General features: G+C 45.1%; 1 protein-coding gene across 2 annotated transcripts in view; it reads left to right on the forward strand.

Moving 5' to 3' along the window:
• The window catches only part of PGM1 (phosphoglucomutase 1), a 37,440-nt gene extending 19,940 nt beyond the window's left edge, over window positions 1-17,500 (forward strand). The window contains exons 8-12 of one of the 2 annotated variants that reach the window (XR_001515448.1): window positions 7,703-7,838; window positions 11,130-11,313; window positions 13,684-13,818; window positions 16,587-16,815; window positions 17,275-17,500. Coding sequence is in view for 1 of the 2 variants with exons in the window: in XM_015570163.1 (XP_015425649.1) it covers window positions 7,703-7,838; window positions 11,130-11,313; window positions 13,684-13,818; window positions 16,587-16,676 (545 nt within the window). In the remaining variant the exon portion in view is untranslated. Of the gene's footprint in view, window positions 1-7,702; window positions 7,839-11,129; window positions 11,314-13,683; window positions 13,819-16,586; window positions 16,979-17,274 lie in introns of those variants that run through there. The other variant, XM_015570163.1, reaches the window with a different exon arrangement.
• The last annotated feature ends 7,596 nt before the right edge of the window (window positions 17,501-25,096 follow it).

Consider the following 25,096-nt stretch of genomic DNA (forward strand, 5'->3'; position numbering starts at 1 on the left):
TTCTGTCCGTTGCTTACAATGTTGTTAATCTGCTGGCTGAAGTCCAGTGGTATTTGTTAAAATGTTTCAAACTGCAGGCTCAGAGGCCTGCAGCGGCAGGCAGGGAACATTGGAGTCCTCCCTCACTGAAGCAAGCAAGCCTCATGTTAGTTTCAAGCTGCCTGGCAGCCGGCCGCCATCTTGGCTGACAGTTAATTTGCATATCTCGCTGATTAGCCAATGAAAAGGGTAGCGGTTGTACGCCAGTTACCATGTTTCTCTGTTATTAGTGTAGATTAAACCCCTTTAAGTTTTTACTCAAGAGCATTTGGCAAGAAAAGTTTCCTATGTGACTTTTGTGGAATTGATTTCTTTAAATCCAAGTATTTGACTTTAAAAAATATATGTGTGTTTTTTTTATCGATTTCAGAGAGGAAGGGAGAGGGAGAGAGAGAAACATCAAGGATGAGAGAGAATCATTGATTGGCTGCCCCCTGCACGCCCCCTACTTGGGATCTAGCCCCCAATCTGGGCATGTGCCCTGACCAGGAATGGAACCATGACCTCCTGGTTCATAGGTCAACGTTCAACCATGGAGCCACACTGGCTGGGTCCAAATATTTGACTTTAAATTTCCTGTTAACATTTGTTCTTGTTTATTTATTTGTCAACGCACTCAACAAATACTAAGTGCCAACTATGGTTCTGTCTTTCCTTAGATATCTTTTTTATTCAAATAGAATGCATCATGAGAAGAATTTGCAAGCTCTTTCTCTCTCTCTCTTTGAAAAAAAGAAAATTGTTTTGTAATATTTCTGAGATAAACATTTTAGAAATCAGACTGGATAGCCATGGGTCTCCACTGCTGTGAATGAGTGTAGCTGAACTTACTTAACTTCTGCTCTTCTAACTTATAAAGGAGTTAATTTCTACCTACCACATCCCTCGATGGCAAATGTTTCTAACAATTCCTTTACAGAGTTTCTCAGGGTTGATATTAGTGATTCTAAAAGCTTTGAAATATTTGAATTCTGTAGCTTAATTGAGTATAAAGTCGTTTATTTCTGCATTTTCCCAGGCCAGATCAGAGGCAGTTTCTCAGAGAGCCTCCCTAACCTTCCAGAGTGGGTCACATCCCCCTGGCACTACACACTTCTCCTTTGTTGCATGTATTGCAGCTGTAATTTTTACATTTATTTATGATTACTTGATTAATGTCTTCTAGCTCTACTAGACTATAATTTCCACGAGAACAGGAGCCATATTTGTCTATTTTCTCCACCATATCCCCAGAGCCTCCTATAAAGCCCAGCACATAATAGCTGCTCAGCAAACATTCGTTGAACGAATGAAAAAATGCACTATTCATGTGGCATCCTCTTTTACAAACAGAATCCTGGTGTTGGAAAGGAAAGGACTTTAAAAGTCATCCGATGCAATGTTTTATGTGTTGCTGGAATCGTAAGTGGCCAGTCAGTGCTCTTCTGCTTAAACACCCGCCTCAGTGGAGAATCCCCACCTCACCCTTGCAGCAGCCTGCAGCTCTTATGCGGACTCCCCACCACCCACATTCCATAGTCCAGAGTTGGGACCCAAGGTCTTTGTGAGAAGAAATGAGCTTTTATAGAAGTGTACAAAGGAGTCAGACTTCAGAAGAACTGGCTCACCAAATAAAACAAACCGCTAGCATTTAAAAGCCCAAGCCCTGATATTACTAATGTTACCAACTATACATTAGTCTGTTTATGTTGGAGATACAGCAACCATCTCACTGGATTATCATAGCCAAAGAGGCTGGGACACTCCCTCTGACATCAGCATTACAGACACTAGGGATAAAGGTGTGTTTTTGTTACGGACTCAGACATGGGCACTAGAACTAGACAGCGTGAACCTGTTATTTTGGTTGATCTCAGGGTGCAAAGTTATTCCCCCCCCCCCACAACTGTGGATGATGATGTACATGTTTATTATACACAATGGCAAAGGGCAAGGTGGTCAGTCCTGTTCCACCTTGAACTTATTGGGAAGGTGATCTAAAGTGAAGCCACTGAATAGAATAGATAGTCACTACTTTTGAAGCTCTTCCTCAGGAAAATGGGGCCTTGGGAAAGAGGGATAGGGAGCCAGGTTGAATATCAACTTGATGTCCCATGGAACTATGCCGGTAAATTACGATCGGGCCAGGTGTAGAGGTTAGCATCATTTCCCCCCGAACCATCTTTAAAAGGTCCTAGTGCCGATGCATCAGATAGGAGTGATAACTTGAAGAAGTGCACCATTCGTGCTTTGCAAATTTCTTTTAATTTTTCCTCCATGAAAAGACCTTCATATTTGTACTTCTTTTCATCAATTCATTCCTCAAATATGTATGGAATTTCAACTGTACCCCAGATGCTGGGGGATGCTCTGGGGACACAGTGTGGTCCTGGTGGAGGGCTCTGTGGAGTCCATATTTGAGGAAGGAAGTCAGATCCTGGCCAGGTAATTACAGGTGTGCAAAATGATAGAAGGAATGGGAGCTTTATTCTCAGGCACCTAACTTGTTTCTGTTGTGTAGACAATCAGATTTTCTACCTAGTTCTCTGCCTGTTCTAATCTGCAATCTCTTGAGCACATTTCCCTGTAGGTAAAAACCCCACGGGAAGGTTGGCACATCCCATCTCTGAAGTTCCCAGAGAGAATACCCCAATAGAATGAGGCTAATACCCTAATTATAAGAAACTCAGTTCAGTTGTTACCTGCACGTCTGTCTCCCTCACCTGTATGTCTGTGCTCATCTATGAGGGCAGGGAGCATGTCTTACTCACCTTGATATTTTCTCATGTACTTGGAGCATGAAGGCACTGATTCCTATTTCTTGAGCGTAAAATGGAGTTTGGGTTAAGACACAGTTTCTGCTCGTCAGATCCTACTATGTTTCTCCATAGGAAACGAAGTTCCAGTGGGCAGTCCCCAGCCAGTGCGGGATTAATTACTAAGTGGAAAGTCTGGGGGTGACTGGGCGGAGCCCCTCTGGGGCTGGTGTGATCTGGAAAAGGCTTTCTGAGGAGCTTAGCTGGCCTTTCAGAGTGAAGTCCTCTGTGCAATGAAAGCCAAAGAGGATAGGACTCCTGAACCTCCCAGCCAGTCAGCTGGGGTCTGACCATTGTTTGGGGAAAACCTTATTGAGAGCTGACTGTATGTCAGGCACTAGCCAGGGGCCACTCACCGTCTAGGGTGGGGTAAGCAGAGACAGGCTGGGATGGAATACTGGTAAGCACAAAGGCGAGAAGGAAGGCATGCTGCATTGAATAAAGTTTAAAGTAGTTGGAGAAGTTGCTAGCCAGGTACATGTGGAGTAGCAATTTCCAGGCAGAAAGAACAGCATATTTAGGAGACTGCAGGAGAGCTAGAGATGGGCAGAGAAAGAGAGAGACAGAGAGAAAGACAGAAAGACAGACCCTAGAGCTTTCACAGAACTCCGTGTGACTCTTTTTTAGCTGCCATGTCCCCATCCGCAGGCCTGTCACTAGGAGGGGACAAGAGCCAGGTCCCTCCTGAGATGCCTAGACTAGTCAATGGAACCTAATCCCTAAACCGTTAGCTTTTGGCTCCCTCTGCAAGGGTTGACATTTTTCTTGGCTGGGACTCAGAATGTGCCCTGACTGAGCCGAGTTTATACTTATCACAAGGTGCTGATTAGGCTGAAGTCAAGTGACAGGTGGTTGAAGATGCTGAAAGAGCAGAATTCCCATGTGCTCAGTCGGTCCCTGAGCTGGACCACGTAGGAAGAGACCTATGTGACACCCGCGGCCGCTTTGTGTCAGCGGGGCCAGTGGTGCTTGCTGACAGTGCTCTCCTCCTTCTCACAGCGAAGTGAGCGCAGCTTTGCTTAGTTTATTTTAAATTTAAAGAAATCATATCAGTAAATCACATTTATAATAGGAAAATTAGATAAGGAAGAAGAGAAAAACATTTCAATCCCACTGCCAGAGAAAAGAGCATATTGAATTGTATTCTTTCATTTTCTTCCCCAAATGTACATTTAAAAACATCAGTTTTGAAAACTTAATAGGGTAGTGGAAAACTATAATTTCCCCTAAGCTTTTTTTATTGGTACCCTTATTCATAATGGTATCCTTTATTTATGAAGTACTTAGCCGTTTATAAAATATTTCCACTCTATCACAGTAATGCCTTAAAATTGTGTGAGAAAGGGGGCTTTATCCCCATTTTATAGTTGAAGAAACCAAGGTTCAGAAAAGTTAAGTGACTTGTCCAAATGTCAACAGTGTCTAGATAACAGTCTTAAATTTAGGTTTTCTGATTCTTACGTATAAAGCATTTCCATTGAACCACAACTGCCACAATTGTAAAAACAATAGCTTTAGGAACACCTTTTTTTTCAGTAGTAATTTGTCATCATTCATGAGAACCTCAGGAAAATGAAATTTACCCAGACTTCCTGAGTATTAGAGTTTTGATACATCCAAAGTGATCAGTGTAATTAATCAGAATTTCCAAAGAGACTGGGGATCACACAAATAGAATAGAATATTTGTTTATGTTATCCAAGGCAGATATTTTGTGTATAACATTAAGTGAGTGATTTAGTTATCTTCAAGTAACTTGATCAGAGTTGGCCAAGATTTTTAGGTTTTCTTATCATTTTCACATAAAAGAAATGTAAATTCTTTATTTAGAGCAGGAAAAGCACAAAGGAACATTGCCTCCTATACTTTCAGTTTAGCCTAAAACAAAACAAACAAAATAAAAGAACGGAAAAAAAAAAAAGAAGGAAGGCAGAAAAGAAATCTGAAGAGTGCACAGACAAGTAATTCCAACCTATATGCTTCTGTGATGAATTCTTGGTATGTATAATGGGGAAGGTCCCAGGATCTTGCTTCCCAGCATGAACTATTATAAAATACTAGAGGCCTGGTGCACAAATTCATGCACCAGTTGGGGGTCGGCTGAAACCAGCTCTCCGACATCCCCTGAGGGGTCCTGTATTGTGAGAGGATGCAGGCCAGGCCAAGAGACCTCATGGGTGCACAACCGGGGTCAGGGAGAGATGCAGGAGGTTGGCCAGTGGGGAGGGACTGCAGGAGGGCTCCAGGGCATGTCTGGCCCATCTTGCCCAGTCCTGATCGGCCGGACCCCAGCAGCAAGCTAACCTACTGGTTGGAGCATCTGTCCCCTTGTGGTCAGTGCACGTCATAGCGAGCAGTTGAGTGGCCTTGGTATATCATTAGCATGTTATGCTTTGATTGGTTGACTGGCAGACCAGTCGATTGGACACTTAGCATATTAGGCTTTTATTATATAAGATATCATTATTTGCAAAAGCTCTAAGAGCCAGAGAGCTAACTTTTTATTCCTTGAAATAGCAGTAAAGGCAAATAAAAATCCATAGATAATAAATTAGGTAAACATTTCCAAAATATGTTATACAATGCACTAAAAGTCTTACCTAATATCTCTAGATTTGCCAGCATCCAGGTTTTAAGAACTGTTATTTCTAAAAGCAGTAACTTATTAAAGAGAAAATCTTTTGAAAGAAAAAAGTTGTGTTTTTTTGAGCTGAAAAAGAGAGAAAATGTTGGAGTAGATTAATTAATTAATTTATTCATGCACTTCTTCACAATTAGCTATTTATACAATGTTTCATGTGCTATGTTAATTAGCAGACTGAGTTACAAGGATAAATACAAGATGCCTCCAAGAAATACATGGTTGGTGGGCTGAAAGATTCATAAATAGATGATGGAGGCTCAAGGAAGATGGGGCTGCACCAGATGTTTTGAGCGGGTCACTATCAGAGAAGAGAGAGATAGTAGCTCATAACTGCCTATGGAAGCTGGGAGCTCATCTCAGAGATGAGAGGTTACTTTGAGCTGGGTCTAAAGGGCTGAAGAAGGAAGGAAACAAACCTACCACATGCCTACTACCTAGCTAGCACTGTGCTAGATACTCTGACAATTCTAAGAGGAATAAGATCCAGTGGGGAGTCGAGAAAGCCCATAAATAACTCAAGGCATGATAATATGCAAAGCACTATTAGAGAGGGATCTTATGGAGTCCTATTCAAAATCAGAAAGCAGAGCTCAACATTGTTTTTTGTTTTGTTTTTTGAGAATAAGGGCATTTATGGCAAAAAAAAAAGAGAGAGTTCTGTTCCACATGGGGCTCTTGGTAAAGGATTTCCATGCATATAAGCACATCCAAAGTATTCAATTTGTTATTTTGAGTAAAGATTTTAGCCAGAGACAGATGTACCATAGCTTATTTAACCAAATTCTTATTGATTAAAGAAAGATGTCTTAATATTGGAGTAGCTGGATCCACAAGTAGGTCCATTTTTAAGGCTTTGATACTTTTTGCCGAATTGCTCTCCGGAAGGACTTTACCCCTCCCAGAGGTAAAGTTGGAATTCTATTTCCCTCACCCCTCTCCCAATACGTGGTGTTCTCATTTTGAAATCTGTGGCCATTTGTCAAGCAAGTGGCAGTTTCTTATTGTGGTTTTAACTTTACTTTCTCAAAAACAGTGCTAGCTTTTTATTTTATTAACAGGAAACCTGTATTTTTTCTATAGTGAGTTATGTATTTATATCCTTGGCCTGTTTTTCTATTGAGGCTTTGCTTTTTTTCTTGTTAAATATAAGAATTTTCCTATTCTGAGTATATTAAACATCTACTTGATATTGCAAATGTGTGTGTTTTTTGAAAAATATTTTTATTGATTTCAGAGAGGAAGGGAAAAATATTTCTATTGATTTCATAGAAATATCAATGATAAGAGAGAATCATTGATTGGCTGCCTCCTGCATGCCCCCTACTGGGGATCGAGCCTGCAACCCGGGCATGTGCCCTGACCAGGAATCGAACCGTGACCTCTTGGTTCATAGATCGATGCTCAACCATTGAGCCTCGCTGGCCGGGCTGCAAATGTGTTTTTTTAAGTTTTCAAATGATCTTTTAGTTTTATCTATAGTAGCTTTACTAATAGAAATGCTAATCTTTATGTAGACTAATACATTGATTTTTTTTCTTTGTGAATTCTGAATTTACATGTATTTATTACCACCAAGATTATTAAAAAAGCATTTATATATTTTTATAGTATTTAAAGCTTTCCAATTTTCACATTTGAATATGCCACCTATTTATCTATCTTTTTTTTTTTTTTTAGTATGGTGTTTTATTGGGGGAAAAACTTGATTTCTTTTTAAACTATCTAGCTACTTAACCAAATACTATTTAAAAAGTAATCCATTTTTCTCCTACAGCCCTGAAGAGGTACCTTTCTGATATATTCAAATCTCACACAGATTTAGACCTCTTCCTAGGTGCTTCGTTTTGTTCCATTGAACTATCAAATTATTTTAATTATGGAAAAATTTTAATGGTTTTATTCTCTGCTGTTTTTTTTTATTTAAGATTTATTTTTTTCACCACTCATATGAACACTTTATCATTACTATATCAAATTTCAACAGATTATTCCACTGACATTTTTATTGACATTTGCCTTAAATTTTTAAAATTACTTTGGGAAGCATCAACTTCTTTTCAATATTATGTTTCTTTATTTAATATGTGATTCCTTCCGTGTACTCAAGTTTTTCAGTGAAGTTTTAATTTCTCTTTGGCTGGATCTACATGTTTACTGTTGAGTTTATTCCCAAGTATTTTGGAGAAAGCATGTTTCTCACAGCTGTTTGCTCTCCCCCGACCAGGTTCTGACCACATTCGTGAGAAAGATGGTCTCTGGGCTGTCCTTGCCTGGCTGTCCATTCTAGCCACCCGCAAACAGAGTGTGGAGGACATTCTCAAAGATCACTGGCAGAAGTATGGCCGGAATTTCTTCACCAGGTAAGCCACAGCCTGGCTGGGGGGTGAGGTAGGGTGGGGAAGTGGGCAGAGAGAATTCTCCTGCATACAGATTCTTTCCTGTCTTAACCGATAATAAAATTCTAGTTCATCCAGCCTCTACCAACTGGGGATTTTAAAAATAATTCAGTCAGGTCAAGATGAAGTCAGCCTTTATGTTATCCATAAAGAACGAGGCTTACAAAATTTAGTTAACATTATTCAAAAGAATAAATGTTGTTAAAGCCTTTTAAATGTACCTCTCAAGTAGACATGATAACAGTGTTGGATTTAGATTCAGAAAAAGGGATTCAAATTTTATTTCTGCCCCTTAATAGATTGGGAAGTCATTTAACCTCTCTCTGTACTCAGTTTTCTCATTCGAGGGAATGGAAATAACAGTTCAGCTATTGAGTAAATTAAATGAAATATGAATCTGAAAGTGTTTTATAAACTCTGGGGCACTAAAAGTATGGAAACTTTTTTCTGAAATTATGGAAATGACTATGCTTAGTCCAAATTAACTTTTCTGACTCATTAAAATAGGTCCCCAAAGGCTGTGTACTTGTCAATACTTCATTCATTGATTCAACAAATATTGATTGTGTACCTACTTTTCACCAGGCCACTAGGGATTCAGCAGTGAACAAAATATTTAAAATACTTAGCAATTCTTCTGTAATGAGCATACTTCTATTTTTAAAAACATTCACTTATTATTATTACCAGTAGTGCTTTTCATTAGTTTCAATTTCCCTTTCCCCAATATGTGTGAAGATTCAACAAAATTTCTCCTGGACCTCTAAGGAAAGGAAATATGAGAAAAAAAAGATATTAGGTGAATTATTTATCTGTGAAAAACAGTTATAATTTCTCTGGACCTGTTTGCCTTTTCTATAAAATAGGCGATTTAAATTAGAGAATTGAAAAAATGTATCACAGATATGAGAGTCCGTGATCTCTGGATAATAAAAAAAGAATTCAACCTTTAGCAACTTGGCCTCCTTCATCAGAATTCTTCCATCAACTTTGGACAAGTTCAATGTTCTCTTCTTCCTCCAAGTTACTCTTTTGTGGGAGGTATAAGTAATGACTGCCACACGGTAGCCTGGGAAGGCAAGGATCTCCATTCTCTAAGGACCAGAAAAACCTGGTAATTCAGAACAGTCGTCATGAACTCTCTAGAGCATAGAGTATCACAAAAACAGGGCCCGTCTGTTGTCATGCTCCATGGTATCATCAAACACCTAGCTCATAGCTGACACTTGGAAGTATGCTTTGAATAGACAAATGAATGAGCTAACAAGCAAACAGTAGCCAAGGTGGAATAATTTTGGGAAGGCTTGTTTAGAGAAAGGGTCCCTCTTGACTGAGTTAAAGTCTCCATTAAAAACTATTTTAACATATTTTTGTTAATGTCATATAACTGCTAGCCAAGTATTGGAATAAATGTTGCAAGAAAAGTTCTTAGAACCTGTACTGATTGTTAGTTAAGACTCCGTTGTAGTCCGCTTTTTTTATTGTTGTTGTTAATCCTCACCCGAGGATATTTTTCCATTGATTTTTAGGGAGAGTGGAAGATAGAGGGAAAGACAGAGAGAAATATCGATGTGAGAGAAACACATCGATTGGTTGCCTCCTGCAGGAGTCCTGACCAGGGCCTGGGCCAGTGAGGAGCCTGTAAACAAGGTACATGCCCTTGACAGGAATTGAACCCAGGACCCTTTGATCCTCAGGCTGACGTTCTATTCATTGAGCCAAACCGGCTAGGGCCGTTGTAGTCCACTTTTGTAGAACAAAAGTGCTAGGCACGTTTGCACACATTGCTTCATGTCATCCGCAGAACAGTTATTAATAAGGCAGCTGAGATTCTGAGAGATGAAGCAACTTGCCCATAGCCCCCCAGTTAGTCACCAACAGAGGCTGGATTCATAGTTTGTTCTGTCTGATTCCGAAGCCCACATTCTTTCCATTATACCGCTCTGTGCCTAGGATTTATAGAACATTTCCCCTGAACACCCAGAGGTCACAGATGTAAAGCACAAACACCTGGTTGTAATTTCTGGCTGTTTATCATTTTAACTGGGGGAAAGAGCTGACTCCAAGATGAAGGCGACTGCTGTCCTTGATTCATAGAATCCTGGAGCCAGAATAGGTTGTCCTCCATTCCCTGGTATTTCTCATGTCTCAGAGGCGTCACCTTGCGCATATCCTATTTGTTTCACTATTGCAAATAAATATAGACTCTGCTATCGTGAGCCTCTACAAAATAACTCTCTCAAGAGGGCGTGTGCCACTAGATCAAGAGAAGCATCCTCCTGAGAAAGAAGTCAGAATAGTTCTCGGAGGAAAAACAGTAGTCATAGAATTTCATTCCTGATGCACTTTTTTTCTTAGTTCTTTTTAAAAACATTTAATTTAATTAAAAAAATTTATTTCTTAATTCTCACCCAAGGACATGCCTATTGAGAGAGAGAGAGAGAGAGAGAGAGAAGAGAGAGATGAGAGAGAAACATCAATTGGCTGCCTTCCCATATGCGCCCAGACTGGGGATGGAACTCACAACCTCAGTATGTGCCCTGACCAGGAATCGGACCCTCAACCTTTCGGTGCATGGGGCAACGATCCAACCAACTGAGCCACCCAGTCAGGGATTTCTTGGTCCTTTTGCATCCACTCCAGGTCACCTCTGTCAGGGTGAACCCAAAGCAGTTTGGATTAAAATTACCTCTCACTGAAAGGACGGAGGCATTTCAGATGGAAAGAGTTGGGGTTTGGCTCCTTCATCTGGTCATTGAAAACTTGGCCCTACTTTAGGAAGCTCCTGTGGAGACTGGAACTCTCCTTCGCCAAAATCTCAGCAGCCTCGGGCCGGTCCCAGCCTGGGAGCAGTGCCAGCACTGATCCCACAGAAGCTCCGAGCGTCTGGAAGAGAAGCTGCCTGAGTCACGTGCTCCTTTGTGCAGAGTTCCCGAGAGATAACAGGGCTTTTAATTCTACCTCCTCAGGATGTGATGGTTACACGTTAGATAGTATCTCTCAAAAGCCTTTGAAGCTCCTTCGAGCTTTCTTCTGTGGAAAAGCTCCTAACCCTTCCCTGAAATCCTCCGATCCCTTCCTTTCATCCCCAGCCTGCTCCATCCCCGGGGACTGACAGGCTCATCTTTTTGCCAGCTTCTTCTGAAGTTAGGTGGTTTGGGAGAGGGCCAAACACATGATGAAGAAAGTGCCGATATACGTTGGTGGGATCTGGAGGCAGCCCGCGGGTCTCAACTTCGTGACTTCTTCTTCCAGGTACGATTACGAGGAGGTGGAGGCCGAGGGCGCCAACAAAATGATGAAAGACCTGGAGGCCCTGATATCTGATCGCTCCTTTGTGGGGAAGCAGTTCCCAGTGGGTGACAAAGTTTACACCGTGGAGAAGGTCGATAACTTTGAATATAGTGATCCAGTGGACGGAAGCATTTCGAGAAATCAGGTAGGAACACACTTGTGTGGCCTTAGAATGCCATCTCTGAAATCTCAAGGGAAAAACAGGAAAAGGCCTTATGGTCATTTCTCTCCTGCTGCCCTGTTATCTAGGGTAGCTCTTCTCAACTGGTTTTTGGCTGCATCACACGGTGTGCACATGTTCTCACAGGGGAAGTGGTTTCGCCCAGGTTGTTTGCACTCCCCGCGGCCCTCATCCTGCAGTGCTTAGCCTAGATTCCAGGAGGGGTTTTGTATCTCTAGAACAGCGGTTCTCAACCTGTGGGTCGTGACCCCTTTGGGGGCCGAACGACCCTTTCACAGGGGTTGCCTAAGACCATCCTGCATATCAGATATTTACATTACGATTCATAACAGCAGCAACATTACAGTTATGAAGTAACAACGAAAATAATTTTATGCTTGGGTCACAACAATGCAAGATGTTGTGTTGAGTGTGTGTGCAAAGAGGAGCTCCAGGATCTAAAAAAACAACAAAGAACTGCAGCCTTAGGAATCAACCCTCCTCGTTTCCTTCAAGAGATTATAGCAGAGAGCCGGCGTGAGAGTCCTTATTATAGACTGATACATTCCAGTTTCTAAGAAAGAAGAGAAAGAGATAAGCCATTCACAGAAACATTCACTGTTATTATCTGCAGCACGTGACTCACAGCCAACCCTAACCTCACGCCTGCGACCTGGGCCGTGTCTGGATGGAGATAATGCTGTTAGGGTTTCCCGCTTTGGGTACCAGGGACCAAGGCTGCAGGCTGGGTCAGCCCTTCTCCAGGCTTCTCACCAACACTCAGGGCCCACGGTCCTCTCTCTTCTGGTTCCTCTGCTGAAACAGAATCAACGCATCTCTCATAATTTAGAAACAGATAACAAAGTGCCTGGGGTCTCCCTTTCTCAAAATCCTAACCCAGCAGCTTTTCTTCCATATGCCTTTTCACCATCTGTGAGAACTTTGGGTCTAGTACAGGCGATTGTAAATTATGTCTGAGATAATTAGAATAAGAGAGGCCTGGGGTGGAGGAAGGGGGTGGTTACCAAAGGAGAGGGTGGGGCCCAGGGATGGAAGAGTAGAAGAGAGCAGACATGTTTGTAGCAGAGCCTTCAGAGAGGGAAAAACAACCCCCAACCCTGCGTGGCATCCAACAGCTGCGAGAAGGGAGGAGGGGAGTGGAAGAGGGCAGGAGGGGTGTCGCCATGAACCCCGGCCTTGCTCTCTACTCTGAGGAGGAAGTCAGCAGCTCCACATTCTGTAAGAAAATCTGAGTATTTAGATGGAAGACCAGGTAGGAGGGAAAATCTGAGGTAGATGTAGCATCTGCAATCAAGTGCAAAGACTTTAGAAACTTCACGTTGAAGCTGTGGAAGAAGGAGACGGGTCCTGGTGTGTTTCTAGAAAGCAAGCCCTGGTGAATGGGATGAACTGCATCTGGCCACGATGACCAACCTGGGACTGTCCTCTGTAGTTCATCTGCTGTCTCCACTGCTGAATGGCAAACACTGGGTGGGGTTTGGTGATGACCAGCCGGTGTGGAGCGGTGTCTTGCCTTCTGGCCAGACTTTGGCTTTATACAAACCTCTCTGTTTGTGGAAAAATTCATAAAGACTGAAGCATCTTCAGATAACTGTCCTGCCCAGTCTTCTTACCTCAGGCTGTGCCATATGTACCCAGGAGTCCCCACCCTTTTCCTCCAAAGCAAGAAGATTATTGAGGATGAGAGATGTGTCCAGGGAGGGAAAGGCGAGGGCAGCAGAGAGAGGGGGCTGGGCTTGGCATTGCACCCACACGGACCGCTTTTAGCCCTCCGACATCGGTGGGAGACTGGCCGCTGGATCCTGCTTGATGGGTGGGGAGTAGCCTGTCTCTGCCTTGTGGGGCCTGTGGCCTCCTGCTCTCTTTTGGAGGCTCTCCATCAGTGTTTTGCAAAGAGTTCTTCCCCTGGTCTGCCTGAAACATCTGCTCAGGTTTCAGTCCCTTCTGTCCATGTTTCCCTCCGGTCTGGGGGTTGACTTTCTACATTTGCTGGCTTATTTATTTATTTGCTTTATTAAGCTCCAAACTGGAATGGTTAGTCCATAAATCACAGTGGAGCAGGGAGGGAAGATGGGCCTGGCATCACCCAGCCCCCCTGGCATCAGGTCTCCTGCCCGACCTTGCAAATGCTTCTCCCCCATGAGCTCAGCCTCCATTGTTTGGATGCAGAGATGGGTTGACTGAGGGCTCGGCTGCTGCCATTGATCAAGGATCTAATCCTCTGATTGATCAAATACCAATGAGGTTAGATCTCCAAATGCACGCCTTGTAATTTGCGAGCCTTCAATCTCCCTTCCGCATATGAGGTGGAAAACCTGTGCTTATCTTTTCCAGGGCTTGCGGCTCATTTTTGCAGATGGTTCTCGCATCATCTTTCGACTGAGTGGCACCGGGAGCGCAGGGGCCACCATTCGACTGTATATCGACAGCTATGAGAAGGACATCGCCAAGATCCACCAGGACCCCCAGGTAATGCCCAAGACCTGGACCCTGACTAGTTCTCCCTTTTGGAAGGAATGATAGTGGCTCCATTGTCATATAGGTGCTCTCACTTTTCTACATGTCTCCTTCAGTTTGTCATCACAACAGTGACAGCTGACAATTATCTGAGCATTTGCTATTTGCCAAGCTCTGTTCTAAACCCATCACACAGGTATACTCATTTCATTCTCAAATGAGGTAGACTCTGTTATTATCCCTACTGCAGATAAGGAAACTGAGGCACAGGAAGGTTAGGCAACAATTAATAGGTTCGCACGCCTGGAAAGTGGCAGATCTGGGACAGCTAATCTTTGAATTGGCCCCTCAGCTGGTCATTTGCCGCTTTTCCTGGTCCGATTGCCTGCCCTGCAGAACACACACTGGTTCTAGATTTGCTGGTGAGCGAGAGAGTTTCATGACACAGCAAGAAATGCCTATGAAAAAGTCTGTGGACTTGTAGTCTGGTTGCTTCAGTTCCCAGTTCCATCCAAAGCGTCTCCAGAGCCTGGCCAGCGTGGCTCAGTGGTTGAGCCAACATTGACCTATGAACCAGGAGGTCAGGGTTCAAATTCCAGTCAGGGCACATGCCTGTGTTGCGGGCTTGGTTCCCAGTAGGGGGCATGCTGGAGGTAGCCAATCAATGGTTCTCATCATTGGTGTTTCTATCTCTCTCCCTCTCTAAAATCAATAAAAATATATTTTTAAAAAAACCCAACAGCAAACAAAAAAAGCAAGGAGTCTCCAGAAGTATGTCAGAGTGTCAAGGGACCCTGGGAGTCAGGGACGGGACAGAGACCTTAGAGGGCAGACGCCCAGTGGGGGAGCCTAGGGGAAGCAGTGACCCAGGGTACAGTGTTCCCAGGTGCAGTCCTGTCTTGGCGGATGCCCCCCAACCAGAGCTCCGAGCTGAAAATGATTAGGACGTGCTGTGCGTTAACCCCTTTTTGGCAATTCACAACACACTGCATTGAAAGGCTCTGAGAAGAGACACCTGTTCAAATAGCATTCACCGTGCTTATTTTTCCACAAAGCTTATTTTTCTTCTAACACCTAATTAAAATTCTCTGAAACTCACTTGAAAATCCCTGGCACCGTGGTTTTGAGCATACGCTTCGGAGTTAGAGAGATCGTGCTTTTCCTTTTTTTCTTTTTAATATATTTTATTGATTTTTTTACATAGAGGAAGGGAGAGGGATAGAGAGCTAGAAACATTGATGAGAGAGAAACATCGATCAGCTGCCTCTCGCACACCCCCCACTGGGGATGTGCCCACAACCAAGGCACATGCCCCTGACCGGAATCAAACCTGGGACCCTTCAGTCCGCAGGCCGATGCTCTATCCACTGAGCCAATCCGGTTAGGGCGAGAGATAGTGCTTTTCATTCAGTGTCTGCCACTTAGCTGCCTGTCCCTGGGTAAGTCGTGTCAGTGTTCTGAGCCTTGATTTCCTTGTCTGTGAAATGCCAGAATACTGCCTGCTTCATAGAGTTCTTAGAGGAATTTAACGAAACAATGGATGCAAAATTCTGAACACTGAGCCTGGCACATAGGATTAGCTTTTGAGTGGCCCCTATAGTTGTTTTTATTGCAAAAAGAGGGCGGTGGGAGGATACTTCTCTCTACACTCTTCCCAGACTCCAGCTCAGTCATCGCCAGATCTCTGTTGTGTTGCAGGCATCCCTAAAACTTAAACGAAAGGCATTGCTATCTGCATTGTAGACCCACAGAATAATGTAGACCCACAGAATAATAGAGAAAGAGAAAAAGAGGAAGGAATTGTGTTTCTTTGTCCTAATGCCTGACAAAGAATGAGTGAAAGATAGATTTCTTCTGGACCATAGCCGAGAGGAGATGGGAGGGCACCAAAGGTCCAGGGTGCCCGCAGTGCCCGGTGTGCCACCATTCCGGCTGGGGAGATGCCTCCCCTCACTCTGGAGCTGCTGGGCCTCAGCCCCAGTACTTTGTTGGGACTGTGGGAGCCCCAAGGGGAAGTGGCAAGTGGCAAGTGGTGTGGTCAGCATATGGAGCCGGTTCTCTAGTTCTCACCTAGTAGAATGAGCTGGTGGATTCGATGAGGAAAAGCTACAGTGGGCAGTAGAAAATGTGCTTCCCTTGGCTCCGCCCTTGAGTGACCTGGTCATATCTCCTCTTTGGATATCTTTTTCCTCATCTGTAAAAAGGGCTGGCCAACTAGATAAGTAGTTTTTACTTTGTATATTAAATATTTACTTAAGCAACAGGAGAATTTTTTAAAGTGAGAGGAGGATGAGAGGGGGTGTAGTTGCATTTTGAAAAGACCTTTTTGGGTTCAGGGTGGGAAACAAATTGGAGGATGCAGAAGTGGATCTGGAAGCACCATCATTCCAGGTAAGAGAGATAACATTGATTTAGCAAGAGTGTTGGCGCTGGGATGGAGAGAAATGGGTGCTGTTGAGAGATGTTTAGAAGGAAAAAACCCCACAAAGTTACGCTTACTGATAGATTGGAAAAAGGTTTGTGGGAGAAGAAAGGTCAAGAATGACTCTTAGTTGTTCCTTTGCTTTGTGTGATAGATTGTAGTGTCGATCCCCTGCAGCAGAGAATGCTGGTGGGGGAAGAACGGGTCTGTTTCTAGACTGGTAGAGTTCAAGGAGCCTTTGGGACACAGGCAGTTGGACAGGTGGGCCGGGAGCTCAAAGGCAAAGTTAGGGCTGGAGTGAGGGGTCTGTGTCTAGAGAAAGTGATGGAAAGCGCTCTTCTTTTTGTGTCTCCCTCAGGTCATGCTGGGCCCCCTGGTTTCCATTGCTCTGAAGGTCTCCCAGCTCCAGGAAAGGACGGGGCGCACCGCACCTACCGTCATCACCTAAGAAGACAGGCCGGATGCAGTACGTCTCTCCACCCCAGGACCCTCCAACGCATCTGATTGAAGAGCATGGATAGAAATAACATGTGTTCACCCAGGCTTTTTAGGATTTGGTTTTTCCACTAACCAGTTTCTGATGAAGGGTATGTTTGTAAAGCACTGCCAATCCAGATGCATGGAAGGAGCCATGTGGGAAAGGGGCAGAAAGGACCCAGGGCTTATGTTAATGTCAGTCCTTTTCTTTTTTGATATTTTTATTGATTTCAGAGAGGAAGGGAGAGGGAGTGAGAGGTAGAAACATCAGTGATGAGAGAAATCATTGATGGGCTGCCTCCTGCATGGCCCACACTGGGGATTGAGCCCGCAACCCGGGCATGTGCCCTTGGCTGGAATCGAACCGGGGACCCTTCAGTTCGAAGGCCAATGCTCTACCCACTGAGCCAAACAGGCTAGGGCAATGTCAGTCCTTTTCATGCCCCTGCCCACTGCTGCTGTGTGGGTATTTGCCTCCTTAGCACCAAGTTCTGTTTACACTACAATGCGAGGTGGAGGTTGAGCAGTACATCTCAGCATTAGCTAATGAGGCCACTTTTCATCTTTAGGATGTGCCAGTGAAATGACAGTGCAACTTTCTTCTCCTTGGTGAACTTTTCCCCCCATTTGTTGTTTACATGGAGTCCAGCAAAACGCAATTCCTGGTGCCTTCTCTCCAATCAGTTCTTCCCTCAGAGTGAGACGTACTTGTCTACAGATTTCTGCCTTGTTTTGCAACATAGTCCTATTCACGCAAATATTTTGGGATATTAAAGCAAAATAAGCTGCTATTTCTTGATGTCTTTTATTTCTCAGTTATAAAATTCTTGTTTTGTTTCAGAAAGAAACAGATTTGTTTTTGAGAGGGAGGAGAGTATTTTGTTTTGTTTGGATGTCCTAATTAGAAAAAATGTTATCTGTGCTAGGCTTAAAATCCTTACACTCAAAACTGATCCTGGCGGAGTTGGTGTAGGCTGGATCCTTCCGAGGTGAGGAAAGTCAGCGTGGCGTGGTTAGCTTGGAAGGAGAGAGAGGAAGGTGATTCTCAGGAGGCCTTACGTAGCAAAGCACCGCCTGGCGCCTGGTGGTGCCGAGATGTCAGGATACCTGTGGAGGGGATGGAAGCAGAACTCTCAGAACCCGAGAGTAAGATTACTGGCATTGGCCTGGATGTCTTAAACCCACTGGCATCTTATTCATCTTAGAACACTCAATCCACAGGTGTATTTTAGTGGTGAAAAGCATAGGCCTGAGAACCAACAGACCTGCGTTAGAATCCCATTTAGGACCTTGAGTCACCTTTGAATATCTTTCTCCTCCTCTTTAAACTGGGGGTGAAAATAGCTCCAACTCTATAGTGTCATTGAGACCCTTAAGTGAGTGGACCTGTGAGAAGCAGTGGGTACAGTATCTGATTCATGGTAGGTTATCAGGTAAGTGGGAACTAGGACTACGCTTATTGTACTATTGTTTCTAGATCTTTAAGCATTGGAAAAACAAAAACTGTAACACTAACATTTGCAATGCATTTGATGGTTTCCAGATGGGCTATTCCAGAAACACAGTTCAGCTCTGTACCCCTCCGCCACCCAGAGTGGAGTCCCTGTTCCAGGTGGCAGGGTCTTTGCCTGGGGTGAGATGCCCAGTGTTGCCATTTAACATGGGGTCCAGCCCAGCAAACACAGCTGAGCTTTGGCAATGATGAGATGAAGATGAGTACTTACTGAACAGTAAATGCCAGGCTTTGTTCCAAGTATGTGGCTTTCCATGTACTCTTTAAGTGCTCCCAGTACCTCTGTGGGATAGGTACTTTGAATAGTTCCGTTTGACAGATGAAGTCCGGTTTCTTGCCCAAGGTCACACCACTGGAGAGTGGCAGCGTGCCCCCAGGCAGTACAGCTCAGCCCCACACGGTTTACCAATACTTTGTATTGCCTCTTCCACGGACTGGCTGCTTCTCCAGGGTGGAAGAAAGGTATGCAAATACCCCTGTTTTGTACTTATTAAGGGGTGATAACTGTGCCTTGGGTGCCAGAGATTCTGTTAGTTTTAGCATTATTGTCTCTACCCTCCCCCAGATCTCGATATCTGGCTGTATCAGTCAGCCAGGAAACAAGTACTGACCCACATTAAGTGTGTGATGCCATGGGAACAAGAGAATGTATGACACAGTTACTGCCCTCCAGCTGCCTGTAAGACTAGCCAGGCGAATGAAGTCCACGGCCAATAGACTGTACAGGCTGAGTGCCTTATGAGCAATACCTGCAGTTAAAAGCCAGATTTCCCAGACCCTTATTCTGCTTCAGGTGTTGGGCTAGACGCTTTCAAGTAATGCTCCAAGCGAGGCGTTATTATTCTCACTTTGGAGTTGAGTCAACTGAAGCTCAACAGAATTGAGTAATTTGCTCCAGGTTCCCAGCTACCATGTGGAGGAAGTGGAATTTTGACCTGAATCTCACTCTCTTTCCATGACCCTTCCCTGCCTCCCCGTCTGTTGAATCAGCTGCAGACACTCCCAGGTCTGTGGCCCCTGGAATGGCTTCACAGATTTCCTCCTCGTCCCTGGTCATAATTCAGCTGCTTCCCCTGACCCCACTTGGCTACAGGTTTGGGAGCTAAAAGCTCAAGGGAGGAAGAGGGAGGTGGCTGGGACCCTAGAGCAGTGGGGGTGGGCATGGGTCAGAGCCGTCTTCCCTCCCTTTGTGGCTTCCAGAGAGACACCCCAACACACGTGTCCCCGGGACTAGCAGGAGACAGAGCCCTGAGAGGCTGGCCAGCAGCAGCAGCCACGCTTCCCTGCCCCTCAGCATTGCTGTGGTCTGTGAGTCAGGCCTGTTTTCTGTGGGCTGTGGTGAGCACTGCAATGAGATAATTGGGTTGGAATTGTTTGGGGCACAACTCTGAAATTTTACTTTTCTCCCCCCTCTTGATGCTCAGCTCTCACTTAGGAGAAGCCGATTTCTGTTCAGGAATGTTCCTTGGACCCAGGAAATGGCCAGGCTTCTAGGGGATGGGCCCTGCCTCAGAGAACGAAAGCAAAGGCTGAGCTGGCTGCAGAGAGAGGAGGCAGGCGTTGGGGCCGTGTCCCTCTGCCTCCTCCACCCCGAGTTCATCCTTGCTGCTTTCTGCTGCATTTCTAGTTGACTCATTAGACCAGTGATGGCGAACCTTTTGAGCTCGGCGTGTCAGCATTTTGAAAAACCCTAACTTAACTCTGGTGCCATGTCACATATAGAAATTTTTTGATATTTGCAACCATAGTAAAACAAAGACTTATATTTTTGATATCCATTTTATATATTTAAATGCCATTTAACAAAGAAAAATCAATTAAAAAAATGAGTTCGCGTGTCACCTCTGACACGTGTGTCATAGGTTCGCGATCACTGCATTAGACAGATAATGGCCTTATCCTCTGTGTAAGAGACGCTCCCCTTGTGTTTTTCACATTCCAAAACCCAAGCAGAAGAGGTTGGACAGGAGTTGTAGCGGCCATCGCGCATCTCACCTGAGTTACGGCCGAGGCCTCCTCAGGGCTCTGGCCTTCGTTCTGCACCCCTGTTCCATTTTCCACATCATCAGCTACGTGTCCTTTGAAATGCTGAAGTCCAGGTGCCTTTGTCATGCAACCTGCCAACAAGATCATGCAGCCTGCCTGCCACCCACCCCCGCAACTCCTCTCCCTCTCTTTCTGCCTTTGGTCCATGCTTCAGCCACATGACCCATCTGCAGTTCTCTGGAAATCCTGTGTTCTCTCTTGTCTCCAGGCCCTCGTACGTGCTCTTCGCCTGCCTGCGTCACCCTCCCCCTGCATCCCTCCTTCTACCAACGTCCCTCTACCAAGTTCCCAACTCCTACTCACTCCTCAGGTCTCAACTTAAACATCTTCTCCTAGAAGCTTTTTCTGAGCCTCCAATGTCTGGTTTGGGAACTTTTTCAGGTATCCCTATAGCACCCTATTTATGGCCCTTCCCACACTCTATGTTCATAGCCTGTTTATTTTCCATTCCCCCTACAGCTCTGGGAATTCCTAGAAGGCAGGAATTGCCCTTTTCATCAGCCTTTATCCAGGATCTAGCCCTGTGACTTGCACAAAGTAAAAGTTTAATAAACAATTTTAGGAAAAAGTGAATGAAATCTAGTTGCATGGCCAAGTGTTTTCTAACGCTGTGAGCTCCCCCGTCAAATGAAGTATGATTGTCTTCATGTTGCAGGGGATGAGGGAGCTGGCCAGCTTTCACAGCTGGTGAATGCCTACCTGTAACCCTCACAGCTTTAGAGGTGGAAGGTGCGAAAGCACCCAGGAGAGTCCGGGTGGGTACTAGCAGCAAATGGGAAGTCATTTCGAATAAAACTTGATTTAAATGTTAAGACGTATTTTATCTCCCATTGCTACAAAAGTTAATTGGGTGGTAGCTGGGGAAGGGTTCACCAGATTAGCTTGAATACGGAAAGAAGTTATTTTTCAGGGAAGAGAGTCAGCAAAACCTCTAAACCCCGAAACCTCCTCCCATCCCCGCATTGAGCAGATTCACGGAAGGGAAGCCACAAGGGGCCCCCGATCCTGGGCCTCACATGGGCAGGGCACACAGCATGTACTTCTGGAAGGCTCCAAGCTCTTCTAGGCCCCCATTGTCAGAGCCAGGAGCATCCCCACACCTTGGCTTGTCATACCGAAGAAGTGAGGTCACTGCCAGCAACAGCATGTCTCAGGTCAGTCTGCTCGTCCTCGGGGAACCTCTGAGCACTTTAGTTTGGTTTTCACTAAGTGTGAAAGCTCTACCTAGGGGTTGTGGGTGTGGGCTAATGACTGTTTTCCTAAAAGCTTGTCATCTGTGCTTCAGAGTGCTGCTGCTCCCCAGCTGCTCTGCCGAGGCAAAGCAGAGGCCGCTTTGTATCACGTGTTAGATGTCTTCCTTGTCTTAAAGCAATTTAAATCTAGCTCTGACTCCCATTCCACTAGGCCAGTGATGGCGAACCTATGACACACGTGTTAGAGGTGACACGCGAACTCATTTTTTTGGTTGATTTTTCTTTGTTAAACAGCATTTAAATATATAAAATAAATATCAAAAATATGTCTTTGTTTTACTATGGTTGCAAATATCAAAAAATTTCTATATGTGACACGGCACCAGAGTTAAGTTAGGGTTTTTCAAAATGCTGACACGCTGAGCTCAAAAGGTTCGCCATCACTGCACTAGGCTGTCAGGATTTTTGTTTTAATTGGATACTTTACTCATTTAATACAACCATAGAGACAGTATGATTTTATTCCCATTTTCTAGATGAAAAAGCAGAGGTTCAGAGACTTTAAGTAACTTGCTCAAGGTCAGGGTGGTAATAAGTGACAGGTCTCAGATAAAATGTAGGAAGTCCAGTCCTCACTTTTCATCATTACTGCTCAGATTTCATCTTGGTCATTGTGATGTACCAATGAAGGAGGAAGAAGATGCTCTTCTGACCTGTAACTCCCTCCCACCATCGGTCCCTCCCCTTCCATGTTTCTTCAGCACTTATTTCATTCATATTCAATTTATCCACACCTTTGCCAGAGACCTTCCTGCAGTGTGATAATTCAGGGTGACAGTGAGGACTTCCCTTGGGCCGGGTGCTGTTCCAGGGAATGTGGAGAAAAAAATCGTTAAATACGGTTGAAAATTACATATTTTGAAATATTAATTTAAGTTGCTGTTGGTTCAAGAATGGACTTATTTTTGAAGTTCAGATGCTTTTCTCCTTTTGAAAAATTACACTTTGAATATATTTTTATTGATTTTAGTGAGAGAAAAGGAGAGAGAGAGAAAGATCGACGAGACAGAAACATCATCCATCAGCTGCCTCTTGCACCCTCCCATCCCACTGCGCGTTGAGCCTGCAACTGGGCACGTGCCCTGATCAGGAATTGAACCGGTGACCTCTTGGTTCCTGGATTGATGCTCAACCACACTGAGCCACACTGGCTGGGCTGAAAAATTACACTTTGTAGGAAAATTTTCCAGATTGTCAAGTCCAGCCCTTAGATGCTTTCCTTTGAGAGTTGTGAAGTGGTATAGGTTCCAATAGTCAGGATATTTTCTGTAGGTCATGTGAAGTGTGACATGACAAAACGCAAACAGTGTGTTTCTGAACATTTTTAAAATCTTACTCTTAACAGACTCTGCTTGGTAATTTAAAATTATTTTGTGATGCTGCCCATTAAAACCACACTGGTCAGGTCTTCATGGTGAGTGAGCGAGCCGCTTCCCACAGTGCTCCGTGAGATGATTGTTATCATCCCCAGTTTATTCATGCGGAAACCGAGGCCCTGAGAAGGTGTAACCTGCCCATGGTCTCAGAGCTATACGTGATAGGCAGTTAGACTCTAGAGTCTTTAAAAACTTAGCTATAACTCACATACCAAAAAATTCACCCATGTAAAGTGTACAGAACCTTTAAAAAACCTGGTACCCATTAGCAGTCACTCCCCATTCCCCTTACCTCCAGCCCCTGGCAACCATAGATCTACTTTCTGTCTCTGTGAATTTGCCTGATCGGGACATTTCATAGGAAGGGAATTGTAAGATGTGTGACCGTTTGTGTCTGTGGGGTGCTTATTTTAACACAAAGCAAATGCCCCTGGGCTGTGAGCCCCTCCAGCATTAAGACCAGGGGTCCTCAAACTTTTTAAACAGGGGGCCAGTTCACTGTCCCTCAGACCGTTGGAGGGCCGGACTATAATTTAAAAAAAAACTATGAACAAACTTCTATGCACACTGCACATATCTTATTTTGCAGTAAAAAAACAAAACGAGAACAAATACAATATTTGTATTTGCATGTGGCCCGCGGGCTGTAGTTTGAGGACCCCTGATGAAGACTGTTCTTTGTCTTCACGGGGCTCTCAACCCATGGTGCTTATTAAGTGACTGACTGACACGAATTACGAAGCAAATACACACAGAGACGCTAAATAAACTGAGTCTGATGTTTGCTGAGCATCCACCCTTGGCCTGGCACGGTGCTCAGTGCTTTGCAGAGGTGACTGCACTTCACCCTCCTAACACCCTTCATGAGATGAGCCCTGTAACATGCCCATTGCATGGATGGGAAGGGCAGTGAGGTCAAATAACCTGCTGCAAGTCCTAGACAGCGGTGGCGGGGCCAGACTTCGAGCTCCTGTCCCTGGTCCCTGCATCTGCACGTCTCACTTGTAGGCACAGGAAAGCCCTTTGGAAATAGGGTCTCCTCTCTTCTGTCGGCAGCAAGGAAACGGAGTCTGTAATGCACTTGCAGCCTCGTACTGAGCTCAGATCGCATGTCAGCCAGTGCATGACGATGGAGGACTCGCTCTAGTCAAGAACAAAGGTAACTCAGCCACCAGTGGCCATGCCCTGGGACAGGCACTGGGGTGGAGGTCAGTGTGCCTGAAAGCTGGGGAATTGCGGTTCCAAGGCCACTTGCCCCGGGCGCACAACCAAGGGCCTGAGCCAACCTTTCCCAGCTCTGCTCTTAGCAAAACACATCTCCATGAGTGAGCTACGGGGCTCCTCGTCATGGCCTCACCACCCCGAGGGCTGCCTGGGAAGGATGCCTTAATGTGGTGGTTTTCCCAGCCTGTCAGGGCACAGGTAAGGAACCGTGCCCTGGCGCTGGCTGTCTAGGCCCTGCCTTTGTGTCTCAGGAAAGCAGGCAGCGGGCTGGTCTCTCCCCTGCTGCAGGCCAGGGCGGAGCTGCCAACCAACGCCCTTAGTGCTCCTGGCCTGCTAGTCAGTTCTCAGAAAGACTGCTCTTTGGATCTGTTTTGCTAAGTCAGACAGTTCACTGATTTTCACCTCAGAACTTGGGGCCAGCATTCCATGTTGCCAGCCTCACCACACAGGCGGTGATGGAAGAAGGAATGCGGGTTCCTGGAACAGGGCCAGAAACTGTGCTCCTCCATTGGGGGGACAGTCCGGAGAGGCTTCCCATGCCCAGTGTCTAACTGGTGCCACACTTGGACCTGATCAGCAAGAGGCAAAGGGCTCTGGTGTCAGGAGGAGCCAGGCCCCACTAGGCAAGCCCCCGCCACGCTGTACCACAGATTGGCATGAAGACCAACCCAGTGCTTGCCCCAACCCCCTCCTTCCTTTTCCCTGTTCCCCTGTCTCGGTCTAGCGTTCAGGTTCAGGGCAAACTGTGTGTGGGGTCCTGCCATGACGTAGAATCCCAAGGCCAGGCTGGCCTAAGAGGTGAAGTTGTCAGCGGGGGCAGCCAGGGGACCTCATAACTAAAGGAAATCCCAAATTAAGTGGAGAGGGAGGCGGAAGTTCCAAGCCAGAGAAAGGATGCAGATGTCAGACCTGTAGCTGGCAGCAGGAAGAGGGATCATGAGGCCAGAAACCAGGGAGGTCAGAGACAGTTTGGAGGGTC

Source organism: Myotis davidii, unplaced genomic scaffold, assembly GCF_000327345.1.
Source record: "Myotis davidii unplaced genomic scaffold, ASM32734v1 scaffold205, whole genome shotgun sequence".
NCBI lineage: Eukaryota > Metazoa > Chordata > Mammalia > Chiroptera > Vespertilionidae > Myotis > Myotis davidii.